Source organism: Salvelinus sp. IW2-2015, linkage group LG15, assembly GCF_002910315.2.
Source record: "Salvelinus sp. IW2-2015 linkage group LG15, ASM291031v2, whole genome shotgun sequence".
In the NCBI taxonomy this organism is placed as follows: Eukaryota; Metazoa; Chordata; class Actinopteri; order Salmoniformes; family Salmonidae; genus Salvelinus; species Salvelinus sp. IW2-2015.
The window spans coordinates 38,694,633-38,718,771 of record NC_036855.1 but is presented as its reverse complement, the minus strand read 5'-3'; the positions used below and the strand labels follow the sequence as shown (position 1 = coordinate 38,718,771).

The following is a 24,139-nucleotide window of genomic DNA, read 5'->3' as shown; positions in this document are numbered from 1 at the left end:
CTAAATCCAGCGGGACCCATGTCTAGGGTTCCCAGTCCAAGGTCGGTGGCGAGGGTCGCCACCTTGAGGAGGCCACAGAAGCGGGATTTATTATGGTGGGATGGGATCCACGTCCTGCGCCAGAGCCGCCGCCGCGGACAGATGCCCACCCAGACCTCCCCTAGACTTTTTTGTGGTGCGTCCGGAGTTCGCACCTTAAGGGGGGGGTTCTGTCACGTTCCTGACCTGTTTTATGTTATTTTTTGTATGTGTTTAGTTGGTCAGGGCGTGAGTTGGGGGCATTATATGTTTTGTGTTTCTTGTTTAGGTCACTTGAAATTAGCCTTATATGGTTCTCAATCAGAGACAGGTGTTTGACGTTTTCCTCTGATTGAGAACCATATATAGTTGGCTGTTTCACACTGTTTGTTTGTGGGTGGTTGTCTTCCGTGTCAGTTGTATGTTCGCACCACACGGGACTGTTTCGTTGTCGTTAGTATATGTAGTCTGTTCCTGTTCGTGCGTTCTTCATGTTTTATGTAAGTTCTCTCGTTCAGGTCTGTCTACGTCGTTTTGTTTTGTAAAATTATCAAGTGTTCTTCGTGTGTTTAGTTTCGTCTTGTGAATAAAGAATATCATGTCATCATACCTCGCTGCAAATTGGTCTTCCGATCCCTCTCTCCTCTCCTCGTCCGAGGAGGAGGAAGAATTAGAGTTTCGTTACAAATGCCACGATTTAGAGAGGGCACAGGGCCATGTTTTTTTTATTACTTTCTAGCAGAGTGTCAATCAGCTCTTTAAAATCCAGTTTCAACTGTTCAGAGCTGCCCTTTATAATGTCATTAAAACCCACATGGACTATGATAGAATCGATTTCCATGTCCTGAAGTAGTAAATTCGGGAGCAGCTTAGTAATGTGATTTTCTCAAACTCCAGGATAGGACATTGTTTTTGCACCAGGAACGGTCACATTTCTTAGCATGGAGCTGCCCAAAATCACGGCTGGTGAGAAAGACGAGGAAATCCACCCACTCCCACACGTCACAGGATTCGGAGAACCCTTAATGGATGGGTGAGAGGCACCTGGTGCAGGCCTCCGACAGAGCGAGAAGCCCGGCTCGATCCAGAGCAGGGATGGAAGGCTGCCAAAGTCGACTTCGAAATCATAGGAGTAGACACTGCGGCCGAAGACACAGGTACCCCCAGCGACGAAGGTGCAGGAAGATCAGGCTCCAGGACGGCGAAACTATTCGTTGTTTGTATCCGCTTATTTCCCCAGTTTCTTATGTAGGCTGGCGACCTGCGTGATCAAGGAAGCCACCTCAAGCCTATAATCTTCGGCAAGCAAGCTATGTACAAGGTATGACAGCAATCCATGCTTTGGTTTTATTTCCCTGACAGTTTCCAAATGCTAACATTTTAGCATTTGTGGCACAAATTTCATTCTAGCCATGGTATTGATATTAGCATTTTTCACACATCATGTCCAAATGGTTAGTGGCGACAAATTTGGGAACAAGGCAATGACAACTAAACCAAATCCTGTATTGCTGTCCCTAGACTGCTTATAGGGTAAGCAAACCAACATTTTATTTMGGAATTTGGGTGAACTYTCCCTTTTTTAGAACTTCATGAAAGACACTTGTGACTTCAATTACTTTAAATGCAAATGCCTGCCCTATTTTGCCCTATTATTACAAAGTATGTGGACTCCCCTTCAAATTAGTGGATTCGGCTATTTCAGCCACACCCGTTGCTGACAGGTGTAGAAAATCAAGCACACAGCCAGGTGTTCACATACTTTTGGTCATGTTGTGTATTTGTTGGCATCACATTCAGTGGTTTCTGGTCAACAACCTCAATGGCACACATGGCTGTTCAGTGTTTAACATTTGGTGTGCAATTTAAGGTTTCAGATATAAACGGTAAAATGTATTAATTTGAGAGGAGAGACGCCAGGGGATAAATCATCGGTATGTTATTGTGCCTCGTTGTCATTAATCACAGCTCTCGTTGTTTATGTGATACCAGTGGAGCACGTGTGTCGCTACGGGATTTAGTTGCGCGCTCTGTGGACTACAGACTGAACGCGTAGAGAAAGATGCACACACAGTTGGGTCAGGGTACGGAGTGTATGTGAACGGGTGTGTGAGAGAGCTGGGGTCCAGGGCTGCCGTTCACAAGAGTCCATTACCTGTGCGGAACAAATAGTGAATTGGAGATGAAAAGGCGCCCCCGTGCCAATGACCAACATAAGGGCGAGCGAGTGCTTAGGCTGAACGCATAGGCTATTTTAGTGAACGTTCTAACGATTCCGGAGACAGTTTTGAGTGAAGGTACATTTGGGCTCTTAATTCCTACTCTGTCAGTCTTTAATCTGGATTTTTCACCTGGATTTTTAACACAGTGCTCAATGGAAGATAAAGGGACAGAGTGCGCACCAAGAAAATAACTTGCATCCAAGAGATCCAACAAGTGGCTGAATTAATATTATTTATCTGCACGAACGACTGGACAAAAACAACGGATTAAGCATAGTTGAATTGTCTAATTGTCTTTGTCTGCCTCTCTTCTACCGCAGTGAGATAAACCGCTGGTCTTTTTTATTTGCATGTTGCGCTGAAAGCTCACTGGCAGTGTGTCTCAGCAGATGGAGTCGCCGTGATGTGTTTCTAGTTTTGTTCAGCTAATAGCAATTATAAGTGTGGCAATATAGGCATGTTTCAAAAGTTGCCAATGAATTCCCTCAACCTAGGCTAGATCCATCTCGCAATGTCTGTAAACATAACTGTCAAGTATCCAGATAAATAAAAAGGATATACTGTGACAACGTCACGTTTATAAAAAAAATACAAATAATATATTAGTCTTCTTAGTGTTCATTTACCAAAGAACGGGGGAGGAATTCACGGATCTTCTCCTCTCTCCTGCCTCTCGATCCTGTGGCCACAGCGGTTCCTTCCTATCCATGGACTTGACCCCCGCACCCTCTTTGAAAGTAAAGTTGTGAACGAATCTCTGAAGAACCACTCATATGAAGACCAGGTCACAGGTGGCAGCCCCAGACCGTCACCGCAGCCATGCCTATCATGCATCCAATCACCTCCAATTTGATGTACCGGGGCATCTGCACTATCCCGGACATGCTCGCCTACCGAGCCCCGGTCAACCTGCCCGAGGACGAGGTTGAAGGTGAGGATGAGACTTTACCTGTTATATAATCAGCTCTGTTTCGGTTACCAGCTCTGATGGTATTCTGTTGCCTAGTCAATATATAATCATGGCTCTTTCAATGTGTGAAAAAGTGTCAGGTTAAGGCAGTTGCATTCACTATAGGCTAATTGGTGTGGCTCTCAGCGAGCGGTTTGAGTTCATTCAGACGGAGTCGCTGTCAGCGTTATCAGATTAGGCACCATGGACAGCGCCACTCAAAGCGTCTGCATTTCAAGCAGTCCCTCGCCTCACGGTGCTAACAATGTGTGACTCCGTTTAGACCACCCAACCACTGTAGATTGTCATTCACAGATGTTTCGTTTCGTTGCTTTTCTACCTCAACTTTATAATTTAATAAATTATTAAGCCATCAATTAATCAATTGATTTAATCATCAATCAGTGGTATACTTGTGTGTGGTTAGAGCTTCACCTGTTTGCAGGTGAAAGGGGAATTGTGAGAGGAGTGGGAATTGTGAGAGTAGTGGGATGTCCACATATTCAAAAGACAGTGCTACAAGCCTGTCCACTGAGTCCACATATTTTGTTTATTGGTGTGTAATAGTGCCTTATTGTGGACTTGCTTATCAGTGACTGACCAGTACTTGTTCTGGTAAGAAGGCAGTACTCTAAAATGAAAACTAGCATTGATACTGTCTCTCGAACAAAAGGGTTAGAGATGTGTGTGTGTTAATGTATGTATTTCTGCACCCCGGCACACGTTGCCCAATAGCAATAATGTATGTATCCATATAAACAGCACTTGAAATGTAAACCCCTGGTAGAAACATAATCTGTATTACATAGAAACCCTGTAGAGGAATCCTGTCAATGAGACAGAACACTCATGCTTACATTGTGACTGAAATCTCACACTGTAGTGGCGGAAATCCCCTATTGTATGAAGTTTCAATTTTTTTTATGTCAAGTGCACAAGTACAGTGAACGAGTACAGTCATTGTTTATTTCAAGGTACKGTATGTATTTAGTTTTGCTCCCTGATCGTTATTAGCCGATAGAACTTGCAGGATATCATGGTAGCCAATGTTTGTGGTAGCCATTATACCTGGATTTACTGTTACTGTTGCTAATAATGTTAGTAACGTTAGCACTCAGGTTAGCATGTGSCTAGCTATAGCTAACATTGCCCAACGAGTGCATTTTAGACAGTTTTCTTATATTTACATTTAATGAATACTATGATGGTAAAGGTTTATCTTGATTTTGTGTAACAGTATGAGAAATGCTGATGTGCTGAACTGTTAATAAGTCATTTATTTCAAGGTTGCTAGTGGTTAGCTAGTAGGGGCAAGCCAGTAGAGGTGTAAAAGTGTCTATGCTAAAAGTCTGCGCGTTGTATAAGTGATACAGTTGAAGTCGGAAGTATACATACACCTTATCCAAATACATTTAAACTCAGTTTTTCACAATTCCTGACATTTAATCKAAATAAAAATTCCCTGTTATAGGTCAGTTAGGATCACCACTTTATTTTAAGAATATGAAATGTAAGAATAATAGTAGAGAGAATGATTTATTTCAGCTTTTATTTCTTTCATTACATTCCCAGTGGGTCAGAAGTTTACATACACTCAATTAGTATTTGGTAGGATTGCTGGGTCAATTTAACTTGGGTGAAATGTTTCAGGTAGCCTTCCACAAGCTTCCCACAATAAGTTGGCTGAATTTTGGCCAATTCCTCCTGACAGAGCTGGTGTAACTGAGTCAGGTTTGTAGGCCTCCTTGCTCGCACACACTTTTTCAGTTCCGCCCACAAAGCTTCTATGGGATTGATGTCAGGGCTTTGTGATGGCCACTCCAATACCTTGACTTCGTTGTCCTGAAGCCATTTTGCCACAACTTTGGAAGTATGCTTGGGGTCATTGTCCATTTGGAAGACCCTTTGGTGACCAAGCTTTAACTTCCTGACTGATGTCTTGAGATGTTGCTTCAATATATCCACATACATTTCCTGCCCCATGATGCCCTCTATTTTGTGAAGTGCACCAGTCCCTCCTGCAGCAAGCACCCCCACAACATGATGCTGCCACCCCATGCTTCACGGTTGGGATGGTGTTCTTCAGCTTGCAAGCGTCCCCCTTTTTCCTCCAAACATAATGATGGTCATTATTGCCAAACAGTTCTATTTTGTTTCATCAGACCAGAGGACATTTCTCCAAAAAGTACAATCTTTGTCACCATGTGCAGTTGCAAACCGTAGTCTGGCTTTTTTATGGCAGTTTTGGAGCAGTGGCTTCTTCCTTGCTGAGCAGCCTTTCAGGTTATGTCAAAATAGGACTCATGTTACTGTGGATATAAATAGTTTGTACCTGTTTCCTCCAGCATCTTCACAAGGTCCTTTGCTGTTATTCTGGAATTGATTTGCACTTCACACCAAATTACGTTAATCTCTAGGAGACAGAACGCGTCTCCTTACTGAGCGGTATGACGGCTGCGTGGTCCCATGTATTTATACTTGCGTACTATTGTTTGTACAGATGAACGTGGTACCTTCAGACATTTGGAAATTGCATCAAAGGACGAACCAGACTTGTGGAGGTCTACAATTTCTTTCTGAGGTCTTGGKTGATTTCTTTTGATTTTCTCATGATGTCAAGCAAAGAGGCACTGAGTTTGAAGGTAGGCCTTGAAATACATCCACAGGCACACCTCCAATTGACTCAAATGATGTCAATTAGCCTATCAGAAGCTTCTAAATCCATTACATAATTTTATGGAATTTTCCAAGCTGTTTAAAAGCACAGTCAACTTAGTGTATGTAAACTTCTGACCCACTGGAATTGTGATACAGTGAATTATAAGTGAAATAATCTGTAAACAATTCTTAGAAAAGTTACTTGTGTCATGCACAAAGTAGATGTCCTACCCGACTTGTCAAAACTATAGTTTGTTCATTTAACTATTTAGACTTTTAATTTAACTCTTGAATGATCACTAAAAATGTTACACTGAAAAATCGACACTAATTAACACTGATGAATGTATGTGTCACGGCCGTCGAAAGAACTAGACCAAAGCGCAGCGTTGTGAGCGTACATATTCCTTTAATTTAGGTGATGACGCCGACAAAAACAATAAACAATACAAAACAACCGTGAAGCTTACAGGGCTAAGTGCCACAAACAAATTTCACTTCCCACAACGAAAGGAGGGAAAAAGGGCTACCTAAGTATGGTTCCKWATCAGAGACAATGATAGAAAGCTGTCCCTGATTGAGAACCATACCCGGCCAAAACATAGAAACACAAAATCATYGAAAACAAAARATAGAATGCCCACCCCAAATCACACKCTGACCAAACCAAATAGAGACATAAAAAGGCTCTCTAAGGTCAGGGCGTGACAGTATGTATGTAAATGTTATGTTGCCTATTGTTTTTGTCTATGTATGTTTTTTGTTTATTGCGAGAAAAAATATATAGATATATATATATTTTTTGAATAAGTCATGAAGGAAAACCATTCAGAAAAGTGACGTCAAGAGAAGAACACACGAGTGAATACACAGCAGGAGTAAAGCCGCTGTCCATATAAGATGGTAAAGAACCATAGCATACCAAGTCCTCATTGCTTTTGGAAAAAAAAAAGTGTCACTCTGAATGAAGTCAACTTATCATCTGYCCATATAATTTGATTTAATTATTCTGTATCAGCAAAAAAATATATACAGTTGAAGTTGGAAGTTTACATACACTTAGGTTGGAGTCATTAAAACTCGTTTTTCAACCACTCCACAATTTTCTTGTTAACACTCAGTGGGGTAAAATAACCCCACTGTTGGTGTTAATAACCAGAGTTGATACATAACCACACCCTTCATTATCATATTTTCCCAACATGCTCTATTGCAGGTTAATTTTAAGAATTGTTTGTTTCAATATCTAGGTTTTTGCATGTACATTGCTTCATTCATTCATCTTATGCTACTCAAATATAAATAACATWTATTCTTCTAAACTCATCTTTTACTTGGACTTATTGCACCCATTACTGAAAATGTTGTTCCAATTGAGATATTTAAGGTAGTCTCATATTMTAGTCTTCTCAACCCTGGCAGTCATTCTGCACGCAAATGTTGAATATCCCCACTCTGGCTGGATTCCAATATGAATTTCACATCACTTTTCAAGCCAGCATAATATGACTTGCAGGCCTGATGTGGCCTGTAAGACTATACATTTCAGGGAACTGTATTAGGGTAAAACTAGGCACTCAAAAGGCCTTATGAAATATGTATTGTATTATCTTAATTGAATTTTAATGACAACATATTTACTTAGGATCTCTCTTGGTGAAGARCACAGGACTTCAAATGAATAAATGCAACAACCATGTCTTTGTCACTAGGAAACAGTCATGGGTGGGTAACTCAAAAATTCACTCGATAGGCACCTTGGGAAATGTGCAAATAATGCTTAAAACCCTACAGCAGGGCTATTTAATTCCGGTCCTGTATTTATGTATGGTTCTTCAGAGAACCTAAAATGTTTCCCCTATGGTATCGCTCTCAATAACCTTATTTGGTTCCAACTTGCACTTTTTATTTTTAAYGGTGTATAGAAACCCAGTGGATTAATAATCTCAACGATAGAGAAATGCTCACATTGTGACAGAAATCTCCTATTGTAGGGCTTCACTCAGTGTTGTGTTGTCTGGCTGGCTTACCCTTGTCACCTGATTGAGGTTTATGGATCAGCTACAGTATATTTATAGCTTGTATTTAAAGGGAACACAATTATACTGTTGTGTTGAGTTCAGATAGAGAGAGGAAGAAAGGCTCAAGGCACTCAACCCAGTTTGAGACAGACAGCATTTGGCTGCATGGTTGAGCTTTGACAGATTGACTGAAACTGTTGGTATATTGTGTTGCTTTTCGGTGTGAGAAGATGTATATCAATGTACAAACAATTCAAATGCCTCACATTTTGGCTTATCTGACCATGACAGAATGCATGCATAAGTGTGAAAGACAGCATCTGATTATGTCTTGCAGGTCAGGTCTTGTGAGAGACCTCACTGTGTAGTGGTTACTGATGAGYAAATTCCCTGGGACATAAACCAGATGAATAGCTAATTGAACCTGGAGTCACATATGCATGCACACACACACACAGGCTCACACGTGCACACACGCASGCGCACTCACTCATACTCGCACTCACTCACACGGTAAAGATGGCACCGGAGAAGAAGGCTGACGTTTTACGTGTCCCCAACCAATTGTGTTTTTTTTGTTCGTTTCTTTACGTCGTTTGTAACTTATTTTTGAACTTATTTTGTACATAATGTTGCCGCTACCGTCTCTTATGACCGAAAATAACTTCTGGACATCAGGATTGCGATTACTCACCACGGACTGGCAGAATCCTTTTTTTCCTTTAACGAGTCTGACGAGCTCAACGTGAATGATATACTGCTCTCCTGGGAACAGGCCCAGATCCCCGTGATTTGCGTGAAGAGAAGGAGGTGGCCAAAGGGCGGGCTGCCTTCGGAGAATTCGTATGCAATCGAATAAACCCCCACTTCCTTCCATTCTGCTAGCAAACGACCAATCTTTGGAAAATAAAATAGATGACCTACGCGGAAGATTATACTACCAACGGGACTTTCAAAACTGTAATATCTTATGCTTCACGGAGTCYTGGCTGAACGACGACACTATCAACATACAGCTGGCTGGTTATAAGCTGCACCGGCAGGATAGAACAACGGCGTCTGTCAAGACAAGGGGCGGCGGACTATGTATTTTTGTAAATAACAGCTGGTGCACAATATCTAAGGAAGTCTCGAGCTATTGCTCGTCTYWGGTAGAGTATCTGATGATAAGCTGTTGGCCACACTATCCACCTAMAGAGTTTTCGTCTSTATTTTTCGTAGCTGTTTACATACCACCACAGACTGAGGCTGGCACTAAGACCACAATGAATGAGCCTTATTCCACCATAAACAAACAAGAAAACGATCACCCAGAGGCGGCGCTCTTATTAGCCAGGGACTTTAATGCAGGGAAACTTAAATGTTAAATGTGCAACCAGAGGTAAAAAACTCTGGACCACCTTTACTTCACACACAGAGACGCATACTGTCACGTCTGCTCCCTCTCCGGCCTCTAGGTCCCCAGGCTCCTCGTTATGGCGCACACCTGTCACCATCGTCACGAGCACCTGCGCGTCATCAGACTCACCTGGACTCCATCACTTCCCTGATTACCTTCCCTAAATATGTCACTCCCTTTGGTTCCTTCCCCAGGCGTTATTGTTTCTGTTCCAATGTTAAGTTTGTGCCTTGTTCGTGTTTCTTGTTTTGTTTTATGTTGCGTTTATTTATTAAAACACTCACTCCCTGAACTTGCTTCCCGACTCTCAACGCACATCATTACAGAATAACGCGTCACCTAAGGGAAGCATCAGGGAGTGTTTGTTTTTTTGTTTCGGTGGGAATGATGTCGGGTCCGGAAGCTGCTACAGGCTCTCATGCCTCAGCCGGATCGCCAGGCTTCCCTGTACAGCCTGCTTGTCAGTCTTTCATGCCTTCACCGGATTGCCAGAGCCCCTGCTTCCACGGGCTCATCAGGCTCTCATGCCTCAGCCGGTCTGTCAGGTTCCTGTGCCCCAGCCGGCAACAGGTWCCCGCGCATCAGCAGGGGTGATCGGTCCGCTCCTGATCCCAGGGATCGTCCCTTTGGTTGGTGTCCTGCGGCTGGAGCCGAACGCACCGGGGAGGGGGTACCGTCACGTATGCTCTCTCCGGTGCTCTAGGTCGCCATACTCCCATGTCTCAGCTGCACTGACAGGTTTCCCGTGCCTCAGCAAAGGTGACCGGTCCGCTCCTGATCCCCGGGATCATCATTTTGGTCAGCATCCTGCGGCTGGAGCCGTGTGTCGGGGAGGGGGTACTGTCARGTSTGCTCCCTCTCCGGCCWCTAGGTCACCAGGCTGCTCGTTATGGCGCACACCTGTCACCATCGTCACGAGCACCTGKGCGTCATCAGACTCACCTGGACTCCATCACTTCCCTGATTACCTTCCCTATATATGTCACTCCCTTTGGTTCCTTCCCTAGGCCTTATTGTTTCTGTTCCAGTGTTAAGTCTGTGGTTTGTTCATGTTTCTTGTTTTGTTTTATGTTCCGTTAATTTATTAAAACACTCACTCCCTGAACTTGCTTCCCGACTCTCAGCGCACATCGTTACACATACAAAGCTCTCCCTCGCCCTCCATTTGGCAAATCTGACCATAATTCTATCCTCCTGATTCCTGCTTACAGGCAAAAATTAAAAGCAGGAAGCACCAGTGACTCGATCAATAAAAAAGTGGTCAGATGAAGCAGATGCTAAGCTACAGGACTGTTTTGCTAGCACAGACTGGAATATGTTCCGGGATTCCTCCAATGGCATTGAGGAGTACACCACATCAGTCATTGGCTTCATCAATAAGTGCATTGATGATGTCATCCCCAGGTCAACATTCACAAGGCCGCAGGGCCAGGCGGAGTACCACGACGTGTACTGTGAGCATGTGCTGACCAACTGGCAACTGTCTTCACTGACATTTTCAACCTCTCCCTGTCTGAGTCTGTAATACCAACATGTTTTAGGCAGAACCCCATTGTCCCTGTGCCCAAGACAGTAAGGTAACCTGCCTAAATGACTACCGATCCGTGGCACTCACGTCTTTAGCCATGAAGTGCTTTGAAAGGCTGGTCATGGCTCACATCAACACCGTTATCCCAGAAACCCTAGACCCACTCCAGTTTGCATACCGCCCCAACAGATCCACAAATGATGCAATCTCTATTGCACTCTGCACTGCCCTTTCCCACCTGGACAAAAGGAACACTAATGTGAGAATGCTATTAATTGACTACAGCTCAGCGTTCAACACCATAGTGCCCTCAAAGATCATCACTAAGCTAAGGACCCTGGGACTAAACACCTCCCTCTGCAACTGGATCCTGGACTTCCTGACTGGCTGCCCCCAGGTGTTAAGGGTAGGTAACAACACATCTGCCACGCTGAACCTCAACACAGGAGCCCCTCAGGGGTGCATGCTCATTCCCCTGCTGTACTCCCTGTTCACTCATGACTGCACGGCCAGGTACYACTCCAACACCATCATTAAGTTTGACGATGACATAACAGTGGTAGGCCTGATCACCGACAACGCGAGACAGCCTGTAAGGAGGAGGTCAGAGACCTGGCCGTGTGATGCTAGGACAACAACCTCTCCCTCAACATGATCAAGACAAAGGAGATGATTGTGGGCTAAAGGAAAAAGAGGACAGAGCACGCCCCCATTCTTATCAACGGGGCAGTAGTGGAGCAGGTTGAGACCTTCATGTTCCTTGGTGTCCACATCACCAACAAACTAATATTTTTATTTCATTAAAAAAAAAACTAATTTCCCCTTTATTTAACTAGGTAGTCCAGTTTAGAACAAGTTCTCATTTACAACTGCTACCTGGCCAAGACTAAGCAAAGCAGTGCGACAAAATCAACAACACAGAGTTACACATAAACAAACGAACAGTCAATAACACAACAGAAAAATCTATGTACAGTGTGTGCAAATGTAGAAGATTAGGGAGGTAAGGCAATAAAAAGGCCATAGAGGCGAATGAATTACAATTAAGCATTAACACTGAGTGATAGATGTGCAGATGATGATGTGCAAGTAGAGATACTGGGGTGCAAAAGAGCAAGAAGATAAATAACAGTATGGGGATGAGGTAGTTGGGTGTGCTATTTACAGATTGGCTGTAACAGATACTGGTAAGCTACTCTGAAAGGGAGATATAAGTCTCCAGCTTCAGGGATTTTGCAATTTGTTCCAGTCATGGCGCAGAGAACTGGAAGGAAAGGCGGCCAAAATTAGTGTTGGCTTTGGGGATGACCAGTGAAATATACCTGCTGGACGCCTATGGGTGGGTGTGCTATGGTGACCAGTGAGCTGAGATAAGGTGGGCTTTATCTAGCAAAGACATATAGATGACCTGAGCCAGTGGGTTTGGGGACAAATATGTAGCGAGGGCCAGCCAACGAGAGCATACAGGTCGCAGTGGTGGGTAGTATATGGGCTTTGGTGACAAACGGATGGCACTGTGATAGACTACATCCAGTTTGCTGAGTAGAGTGTTGGAGGCTATTTTGTAAATGACATCGCCGAAGTCAAGGATTTAGTGAAATAGTCAGTTTACTAGGGTATGTTTGGCAGTATGAGTGAAGAAGGCTTTGTTGCGAAATAGGAAGCCGATTCTAGATTTAATTTTAGATTGGAGATGCTTCATGTTGAGTCTGGAAGGAGATTTTACAGTCTAACCAGACACCTAGGTATTTGTAGTTGTCCACATATTCTAAGTCAGAACTGTTCCGAATAGTGATGCTAGTCGGCAGGCAGGTGCGGGCAGCAATCGGTTGAAGAGCATGCATTAGTTTTACTAGCATTGAAAAGCAGTTGGAGGCCACGGAAGGAGTGTTGTATGGCATTGAAGCTCGTTGGAGGTTCGTTAACACATTGTCCAAAGAAGGGCCAGAGTATACAGAATGGTGTCATCTGCTAGAGGTGGATCAGAGAATCATTGCAGCAAGAGCGACATCATTGATATATACAAGAAAAGAGTCGACCGAGAATTGAACCCTGTGGCACCCCCATAGAGACTGCCAGAGGTCCGGACAACAGGCCTTCCGATTTGACACACTGAGCTCTATCTGAGAAGTAGTTGGTGAACCAGGCGAGGCAGTCATTTGAGAAACCAAGGCTATTGAATCTGCTGATAAGAATGTGGTGATTGACAGAGTCGAAAGCCTTGGCCAGGTCGATGAAGATGGCTGCACAGTACGTTCATTTTATCGATGGCGGATATGATATCATTTTGGACCTTGAGCAAGGTGCACCCATGACCAGCTCGGAACCAGATTGCATATTGGGAGAAGGTACGGTGGGATTCGAAATGGTCGATGATCTGTGTTAGCTTGGCTTTCGAAGATTTTAGAAAGGCAGGGCAGGATGGATATAGGTCTATAACAGTTTGGGTCTAGAGTGTCTCCCCTTTGAAGAGGGGATGACTGATCATTTTGGAAAGACAGGGTCCAGATTATCTAGCCAGCTGATTTGTATGGATCCAGATTTTGCAGCTCTTTCAGAACATCAGGTGTCTGGATTTGGGTGAAGGAGAAGCGGGGTTGGGGGCTGGGGGAGGGGGCTTGGGCAAGTTGCTGCAGGAGTGCAGAAGTTGGCCGGGGTAGCGGTAGCCAGGGGAAAGCATGGCCAGCCATAGAAAAATGCTTATTGAAATGATCGATTAGCGTAGATTTATCGGTGGTGACAGTGTTTCCTACCCCAGTGCAGTGGGCAGCAGGGAGGAGGTGCTCTTATTCTCCATGAACTTTACAGTGTCCAATTTTGGGGGGAATTAGTGCTACAGGATGCAAATTTCGTTTTGAAAAAGCTAGCTTAGCTTTTCTAACTGACAGTGTATATTGGTTCCCTTGAAAAGTTGCATATTGTGGGGCTATTTGATGCTAATGCAGAACGCACAGGATGTTTTTGTGCTGTTCAAGGGCAGTCAAGTCTGGGGTGAACCAAGGCTATATCTGTTCTAAGTTTACATTTTTTGAATGGGGCATGCTTATTTAAGAAGGCGAGGAAAGCACTTTTAAAGAGCAACCAGGCTCCTCTACTGACGGGATGAGGTCAATATCCTTCCAGGATATCCGTGCCAGATCGATTAGAAAGGCCTGCTCGCTGAAGTGTTTTAGGGAGCGTTTGACAGTGATGAGGGGTGGTCGTTTGACCGCGGACCCATTACGGACGCAGGCAATGAGGCAGTGATCGCTGAGATCCTGGTTGAAGATAGCAGAGGTGTATTTAGAGGGCATGTTGGTCAGGATGATATCTAAGAGGGTGCCCATGGTTWTGGGTTAGGGTTGTACCTGGTAGGTTCCTTGATKATTTGTGTGAGATTGAGGGCATCTAGCTTAGATTGWAGGACTGCCAGGGTGTTAAGCATATCCRAAGATAGATTGGGGGCAATCAATTCACATTTGGTGTCTAGGGCACAGCTGGGGGCTGAGGGGGGTCTGTAACAAGCGGCAATGGTGAGAAKCTTGTTTCTGGAAAGGTGGATGTGTAAAAGTTCAAATTGTTTGGGCACAGACCAGGATAGTATGACAGAACTCTGCAGGCTATCTCTGCAGTAGATTGCAACTCCGCCCCCTTTGGCAGTTCTATCTTGTTGGAAAATGTTGTAGTTGGGGATGGACATTTCAGGATTTTTGGTGGTCTTCCTAAGCCAGGATTCAGACACGGCTTGGACATCAGGGTTGGCGGAGTGTGCTAAAGCAGTGAATAAAGCAAACTTAGGGAGGAGGCTTCTAATGTTAACATGCATGAAACCAAGGCTTTTACGGTTACAGAAGTCAACAAATGAGAGCGCCTGGGGAATGGTAGAGGTGCTGGGGACTGCAGGACCTGGGTTAACCGCTACATCACCAGAGGAACAGAGTAGGATAAGGCTACAGCTAAAGGCTATACCTTTAGAACTGGTCGTCTATTGCGTTTGTAACAGAGAGTAAAAGGAGCAGATTTCTGGGCATGAAAGAATAGATTCAAGACATAATGTACAGACAAGGGTATGGTAGGATGTGAGTACAGTGGAGGTAAACCTAGGCATTGAGTGACGATGAGAGAGGTTTTTGTCTCTGGGGGCACCAGTTAAGCCAGGTGAGGTCACAGCATGTGTGGGGGGTGGACAAAAGGGCTGTCTAAGGCATATTGGGCAGGGCTGGGGGCTCTACAGTGAAATAAGACAGTTATCACTAACCAAAACAGCAATAGACAAGACATATTGACATTAGGGGGAGGCATGTGTAGCCGAGTGATCATAGGGTCCAATGAGTAGCAATAGGTGAGTCAGGGGACCAATTCAGTAGTCGCTACTATGCTAGGCGAGCTGGAGACACGGCGATTAAGACAGCTAGCATGCCGGGGCTAGCAGAAAGGCCTTCGGCGACGTCGCAACGGAAAAGCCTGTTGAGACCACCTCGGACAATTACGTCGGCAGACCAGTCGTGATAGATCGGCGGGGCTCCGTGTTGGCAGTAAAGGGTGCAGGCCAATTGGCAAAAGAAGTATTGTAGCCCAAGAAATTAGCTGGTGGACCTCTTCGGCTAGCTGGGAGATGGACCTAGCTCAAAGCTAGCTCAAGGATAACTGGTGCTTGCTTCGGGACAGAGACGTTAGCCAGGAGTAGCCACTTGGATTGCAGCTAGCTAGCTGCGATGCTCCGGTGTAAAGGTTCAGAGCTTGCAGTAGGAATCAGGATTTGTGGTAGAGAAAAAGCAGTCCTATATGCTCTGGGTGGATATCGTGCTGTGTAGACTGGCAGGTATTGACCGAGCTGAGGCTGGCTGGTGTCCGAGTTAATGGTGAAGACCGCTAGCAGTGGCTAACTGACTACTAGCTAGTAGCTAGTTAGCTGGCTAGCCTTTGATGGGGGTTCCGGTTCTAAAGTATTAAAATAGCAGATCCGTACCACATTGATTGAGGCAGGTTGCAGGAGAGTATATTCAGTCCGTTGATGTAAAGTCAGATTAAAATATATACGAAATATATACAAAAACATTTTAGGAAAACAATATTTACACGGGACAGGACGGGACAAGACAAAACACACGTCCGACTGCTACGCCATCTTGGAAAATTTCTGGTCCAAGCACACCAAGACAGTCGTGAAGAGGGCACGACAAAACCTATTCCCCCTCAGGAGACTGAAAAGATTTGGCATGGGTCCACAGATCCTCAAACAGTTCTACAGCTGCACCATCGAGAGCATCCTGACGGGTTGCATCACTGCCTGGTATGGCAACTGCTCGGCCTCCGACCGCAAGGCACTACAGAGGGTAGTGCAAACGGCCCAGTACATCACCGGGGCCAAGCTTCCTGCCATCCAGGACCTCTATACCAGGCCGTGTCACAGGAAGGCCCTGAAAATTGTCAGCCTCCAGTCACCCTAGTCATAGACTGTTCTCTCCACTACCGCACGGCAAGAGGTACCAGAGCGCCAAGTCTAAGACCAAGATGCTTCTAAACAGCTTCTACCCCCAAGCCATAAGACTCCTGAATATCTAATCAAATGGCTACCCAGACTATTTACATTGCCCCCCCACACCACCCCCTCTTTTACACCATTGCTACTCTCTGTTGTTATCATCTATGCATAGTCACTTTAATAACTCTACCTACATATACATATTACTTCAACTAACCGGTGCCCCCACACATTGACTCTGTACCGGTACCGCCCTGTATATAGTCTCGCTATTGTTATTTTACTGCTGCTCTTTAATTTTTTTAAAAAACTTTTATTTCTTATCCGTATTTTTAAACTGCATTGTTGGTTAGGGGCTCGTAAGAAAGCATTTCACTGTAAGGTCTACACCTGTTGTACTCGGCGCATGTGACTAATACAATTTGACTTGATTTGACATGCACACAGGCACTCACTCACACGCACACACAAACGTGCATGCATACACACACACAAGACGCGAGCAAGTACGTGCACGCATACACATACACACACACACACACACACACACACACACACACACACACTTTGGGCTTGGCACAGCACAGTAAACCCATTCTGTGCTGTGACTGGTTACAATTAGAAAAGCTGGCTGAAAAACGTGAATAACAAAATGATTACATTTTGTATGGATGAGTTTCAACTCTCTATAGACTGAGCATGTGATAAATCAACACTCCTCGAGTGGATGCCAACAGGGTTGTTCAGACAGTGAGTAGTTTCAGAATATGTATTTATCTCTCTCTCTCTCTCTCTCTCGCTTTACTAGCAAACATAGAGAAAAATATAAGATGAAATACACTGCCTAGTTGCTTCTTTTGTCAGACTTATTGAATAAGGTATTTTTAATTAACCTTGGTTTTTATCAGGGATTAATACTGAGACCAAAGTATATTTAAGGGATGAGCCCTGAATTACAGAAATGACAGAAAATACACACATCAAAATATAAATAAGACAGAAAGAAAAACACGGTCATAAAAAACAAACATATTCATCAGTAATAATTTCCTCAATTTGTAACGACATTCTACGTCGTCCTCCTCCTCAGACAGGAGAGGAGAGAGGGATTCTGAAGACAATGTGCAGCGAGGTATGATGCCATAATGAATTATTAAATTAAAGACGAAACACGAAGAACACTTTAACAAACTACAAAACAACAAACGACGTAGACGAACCTGAACATAAGAACTTACATGACACGAAGAACGCATGAAACAGGAACAGACTACATAAACCGAACAAACAAACAAACCGAACAGTCCCGTGTGGCGCAACATAGACACAGACACAGGAGACAATCACCACAAACAAACAGTGAGAACAGCCTACCTTAAATATGGTTCATCAAGAGAACGTCAAACACCTGCCTCTAATTGAGAACCATATCAGGCACATTAAACCCAACACATAGAAATGCCCACCCACACTCACGCCCTGACCGACTAACACATACAAAACAACAGAAAACAGGTCAGGAACGTGACACAATTAGCTTTCTGAATTGACCTAGAGGCACCAAAACATCAAGTTCAAGAACATTTTAAAGATTGTTCCACAAATAAGGTGCAAGAAAACTAAAAGCGGATTTACTCGGGTGTGGTAACTCATAAGCCTAAAGTTTAGTAATGACGTTGGTCAGTTTTTTGTAAAAGGGCGCTATAAATGAAAACATAATAATGTATCATCAAAGAGGGCAAACCAACTTTCTGGTAGAGAATTCAGTGATGAGTACTAAAAAATAAAGCATAAACTGCATTTAATGATAAACTGCATGTAACGGCTTTAATGAGGTTGAAGTCTAGGACCAATAGGAACGTCGACTGAATAATCTGCTTTCTACTATTTAGCGAGAGGCATTACCTATTTCTAGAGAACAAGCCCATTTTTGTTCTCAGCTTCTTAACTAACTCATCAATATGCTTTTAAATGACATATTTTCATCTTTCCAAATGCCAAGATAGCAGAGACATGATCAATATGGACACCATCCAAAGTACAACAGTATGCTTAAATCATTATTGTATTTGTATTAGTTATTTTTATGCACTCTAGAGAACAACATGTACTTACTTTTCCCTGCATTCAGTACTACACTGAACAAAAATATAAACACAACATGTAAAGTGTGGTCCCATGTTTCATGAGCTGAAATAAAAGATCCCAGAAATCTTCCATATGCAAAAAAATGTATTTCTCTCAAATGATGTCCACAAATTTGTTTACATCCCTGTTAGTGAGCATTTCTTCTTTGCCAAGATAATCCATCCATCTGACAGTTGTGGCATATCGATAAGCTAATTAAACAACATGATCATTACACAGGTGCACCTTGTGCAGGGGACAATATAGGCCACTCTAAAATGTGCAGTTTTGTCACACAACACAATGCCACAGAGGGAGCGTGAAAGTTTTGAGGGAGCGTGCAATTGGCATGATGACTGCAGCAATTTCCACCAGAGCTATTGCCAGATAATTTAATATTAATTTGTCTACCATAAGCTGCCTCCAACGTAGTTTTAAAGAATTTGGCAGTACGTCTAACCAGCCTCACAACAGCAAACCATGTGTAACCACGCCAGCCCACCCGGCTTTTCAACCTGCGGGATCGTCTGAGACCAGCCACCCAGACAGCTGATAAAACTGTGGGTTTGCACAACCGAAGACTTTCTGCTGAAACCGTCTAAGCCTAAGGGAAGCTTATCTGCGTGCTCGTCGTCCTCACCAGGGTCTTGAACTGACTGGAGTTCGGCATCGTAACCAACTTTAGTGGGCAAATGTTCACCTTCGATGCCCACTGGCATGCCGGAGAAGTGTGCTCTTCATGGATGAATCCCGGTTTCAACTGTACTGGCAGATGGCAGACGGCATGTATGGCGTCGTGTGGGCGAGCGGTTTGTTAATGTCAGCGTGGTGAACCGAGTGCCCCGTGGTGGCGGTGGGGGTATGGGCAGGCATACGCTATGGACAACAACACAATTGCATTTTATCTATGGCAATTTGAATGCACAGAGATACCGTGATGAGATCCCGAGGCCCATTGTCCTGACATTCATCCGCCGTCATCACCTCATGTTTGAGCATGATAACGCACAGCCCCATGTCGCAAGGATCTGTACACAATTCCTGGAAGCTGAAAATGTCTCAGTTCTTCCATGGCCTGCATATTCACCAGACATGTCACCCATTGAGCATGAATAGGATGCTCGAGATTGACGTGTACGACAGTGTATTCTAGTTTCCAGGAGATGTGTTGCGCTGCATGAGGCCAATGGGGGTCACACCAGATACTGTCTGGTTTTCTGTTCCATGTCCCTACTTTTTTAAAAGGTATCTGTGACCAACAGATGCATATCTGTATTCCCAGTCCTGTGAAATCCAATTTATGTATTTCAATTGACTGATTTTCCCATGTGAGCTGTAACTACGTAAATTCATGGAAATTTTGGCTTGTTGCATTTTACATTTTTGTTCAGTGTAATTTCAGGTCAATATAGTTTTTTCTCTAATACAATGAAGGCAGACTGTAGTTCAGATAGAGCCTGGTCAACCATGGGTGTAATAGCATAAACAATAGTATCATCTGCATTCAAGTGCAGGTTACAATTGTCAATATTTTTATGTAAACAGTAAAAGGTACAGTACCCAGAATTGATCCCTGTGGGACACCTTTTGTGATGTCCAGAAAACTGTATTTAACACCATCAGTAGATACACATTGAGTTCTATCTGTTAAGTAATTTCTGAACCATTTACATGCAGCCAAGTCTAGGCCAATTGAGGAAAGCCTCTGAATTAGCAATGAGTGATCAACAGCATCGAAGGCCTTTGCCAGGTCATTGAAGAGGGCAGCACAATGTTGCTTTTTATCCATACAATTAAGCAAATCATTTATAAATAGGGATGCAGCAAAGAAAGTGCAATGACCTGGTATTAAACCTGACTGATGTACATTTAGAATACATTTAAAAAAAGATCTTAGCTGAGAATTAATCAAGGATTCTAATATTTTAGCTAGGCAAGAAAGTTTTGAAATAGGGTGATTAATCATTTAGGTTACAAGGGTCACCAACTTTGTGAAGAGGGAGTACATGGGTTGCCTTCCAAACCTTGGGGATAGTAGCAGATATTATCGTCAGTTAAAAAATATGGGTTAATATTTCAGCAATCAGGAGGGCAGAGAGTTTGAAGAAAAAATGGATCAAGTGTCATGCCCTGGCCATAGAGGTTTTTATTCTCTATTTTGGTTAGGCCAGGGTGTGACTAGGGTGGGCATTCTAGTTTCTTTATTTCTATGTTTTCTATTTCTTTGTGTTTGGCCGGGTGTGGTTCTCAATCAGAGGCAGCTGGCTATCGTTTTCTCTAATTGAGAACCATACTTAGGTAGCCCATTTTTCCACCTGTCTTTGTGGGAAGTTAACTTTGTTTGATGGCACATTGCCTTAAGCTTCACGGTTTGTTTTGGTATTGTTTATTGTTTTGTTGGCAACATCTACTATTAAAAGTATGTACGCTCACCACGCAGCACCTTGGTCCTCTTTTTCCAACAGCCGTGACATCAAGCATATCAAATAAAATGTTATTTGTCACATGCACCGAATACAACAGGTGTAGACCTTAGTGTGAAATTCTTACTTACTAGCCCCTAACCAACAATACGGTTAAAAAAATACAGATAAGAAATAAAAGTAACAAGTAATTGAAGAGCAGCAGTAAAATAACAATAGCGAGACTATATACAGGGGTGTACTGGTACAGAGTCAATGTGTGGGGGCACCGGTCAGTTGAGGTAATATGTATATGTAGGTAGAGTTATTAAAGTGACTATGCATAGATGATAACAACAGAGATTAGCAGCGTTGTAAAAGAGGGGGAGGTCTGGGGGGGGCAATGCAAATAGTCTGGGTAGCCATTTGATTAGCTGTTCAGGAGTCTTATGCCTTGGGTGTAGAAGCTGTTTAGAAGCCTCTTGGACCTAGACATGGCGCTCCGGTACCTCTTGCCGTGCGGTAGCAGAGAGATCAGACTATGACTAGGGTGGCTGGAGTCTTTGACGATTTTCAGGGCCTTCCTCTGACACTGCCTGGTATAGAGGTCCTGGATGGCAGGAAACTTGGCCCCGGTGATATACTGGGCCGTACGCACTACCCTCTTTAGTGCCTTGCGGTCGGAGGCTGAGTAGTTTCCATACCAGGCAGTGATGCAACCCGTCAGGATGCTCTCGATGGTGCAGCTGTAAAACCTTTTGAGGATCTGTGGACCCATGCCAAATCTTTTCAGTCTCCTGAGGAGGAATAGGTTTTGTCGTGCCCTCTTCACGACTGTCTTGTGCTTGGACCATGTTAGTTTGTTGTTGATGTGMACGCCAAGGAACTTGAAGCTCTCAACCTGCTCCACTACAGCTCCGTCGATGAGAATGAGGGCGTGRTCGGACCTCGTTTTCCTGTAGTKCACAATCATCTCCTTTGTCTTAATCATGTTGAGGGAGAGGTTGTTGTCCTTGCAKCACATGGTCAGGTCTCTGACCTCCTCCCTATAGGCTGTCTTATTGTTGTCGGTGATCAGGCCTACCACTGTTGTGTCATCAGCAACATCAGCAACTTAATGATGGTGTTGGAGTTGTGCCTGACTGTGCAGTCATGAGTGAACAGTGTGGAGTGCAATAGAGATTGCATCATCTGTGAATCTGTTGGTGCGGTATGCAAACTGGAGTGGGTCTAGGGTTTCTGGGATAATGATGTTGATGTGAGCCATGACCAGCCTTTCAAAGCATTTCATGGCTACAGACGTGAGTGCCATATCAGCCCGTGTTGAATTATTTATTTTTTTACATCAATCTTAAGCAAGGCATCTAGCACATCACAGGTAGTAAATTGTTGAAATGAAAACAAATATTCACTAGAAGTTGACGGTTTAACCGTCGATTCAGCTAGAGGCTGGCAGAGGGAAGAGCAGTTGATTGACTGACTAGGGTCAATTAAACCACAGTTTATCTAAAATAAAAAGCCTGCTGAGGTAAAATGACGATTAAAAACATCACTTATCTCATTCTTCTCAGTTAATATGCCATAGTCAGACAGAACCTGCTTAGGCATGTAAAAAGAGGAATTTGTACGTTTCAGTCCATWTACTGTTTTCCAAAATTTCGAAAGATCACCAGCAGAGTCAAAGATAGACCTTAAAAATGTGCTTGATTTAGCATTCTTAATCAAGATAGTACATCTGTTTCTCAGTTGTCTGAAAGKTTTCCAGTCKACTACAGGAGCAGTGTAGCTGGCAAAGCTCTAAACTATCAGCATATGAGGACTGATGATGTGAATGATACATGGTGTGAACAGCACTATTTGGTGCACTACACTKGACAGTGTTTTGCCAGACCCTGGGGTAGTGGTAGGTGCTGTGTAGAGCTGGGCTGAGTTGAGGTGGGCCTGGTCTGGTTGAGCTGTGCTGTGATGTGCCGTGTCTGTTTGAGTTGTGCTGAGGTGGGCTTGGTCTGGTAACATGGGAGGGAGGTTCTGGTGGAGTTGAAGAGGGTGGTGTGCAGAGCATTGTGGCCAGAGATGCTCCAAACTCTGTGTGGGGCCTCTGTGACTGTGTACGGCTTGGGAATAGCTCAGTGTATGCAGTTTCTGGGAGAGAAGAGGGTGGTGTGGGGGYAAGTGTTGCMAGCTGTTCTTGAGTCTCTGTGAGGCACCACCAGATGCAGGTCTAAAGGTGCGTCTGATTTGGAGTTGGTGGCTGATCTGCTGCTCCTGTGGGGGGAGMTGGACTGGCCACCCAATTTAGCACAGTCCCGGGATAGGCTGACATTTATCCTCTCCGATGGTGGCAGGGTGAACATCTCTCCTCTMTAGCGGGGTGGACATTACAATCCTCACATCTGGGAAGGTGGTAGAGTTCTTCTTCATTACRCTCCCAAGTGATGTGGTCACCCTCTCCTGTTAAGTATGCAGGTCATTGGTTCCAGTATGTACAATTATAYGGCTTTGTGAACCAAAGCTGGGCCACGGTCAGGAGCTCCATGGCTTTCTCAGATGTAGGGCACCACAACTTTGCCAACACACTATTTAATGAGTGKATTTTCCATTGCAGATCATCATCAAAACAATGTCAGGCTTCTTCTAAGGCCTGTGGAGGAAGTCAGGAGTGGGAGCATTCATATCTAGAATGATAGAGAATCATTTTTCCATTTTGACGTCACTCACCATTATTGAAATGACCTTGCTGCTCKACAAATCAATGAGTTCATTCTGTATTTGGTGGCCAAGGTAGCTGGTAGTGTGACTCGAGGTCCCTTTTTGGATGGGTTAAGGTGCTCTTTCGTGACTGGATCAAATTGTGCCATCAGTTCAACCTCTTTGAGAAAATTGCCATTTGAAGGAGAGTAGAGTGTTTCTGTGTGTCCCCTTAGTGCCAGATTTATAATTGCCAGAGACTGCACAATAGCTGTCAGACGTGTCAACACCTCTCTCCGTCTTATCCTCTCAGCCTCCATAAGTACCATCTCCTGCTTATCAATTGTTTCCCATTTTTTGATCCTCATTGCCAGTTCTTTCCATGTTTTCATGCAGTTTTGGTGTTCAGGGGCCTCATTTATAAACGTTGCGTAGGCTTGCATGTTTCCAAGTCTGTCAGTCCTGAGTTTGCTAAATGAATTTTCTTCTTAGAAAAGAGTTTGCTGCAGAAGCAGAAGAGYCTGTTGTTTCTTTCAGAATASACCAATCAACRTCTAGGGATTTTTTCACCACTCACCAAGGTCTTCCTGAAATACTGCTGGTGGCAACTTCTTCCATCACTCTCATTCCTTGGGAAAACAAAGTTAGGTGGTACCTCACRTG

At 43.9% G+C, this 24,139-nt stretch overlaps 1 protein-coding gene across 1 annotated transcript in view; it reads left to right on the top strand.

The window, feature by feature from the left end:
* The first annotated feature begins 2,093 nt into the window (after positions 1–2,093).
* Positions 2,094–24,139, top strand: part of LOC111973883 (calcium-binding protein 7-like) — a 58,444-nt gene continuing 36,398 nt past the window's right edge. Inside the window, exon 1 of the mRNA XM_024001328.2 lies at positions 2,094–3,171. Within this exon, the coding sequence (XP_023857096.1) occupies positions 3,060–3,171 (112 nt within the window). The 5' untranslated portion in view covers positions 2,094–3,059. The remainder of the gene's footprint in view (positions 3,172–24,139) is intronic.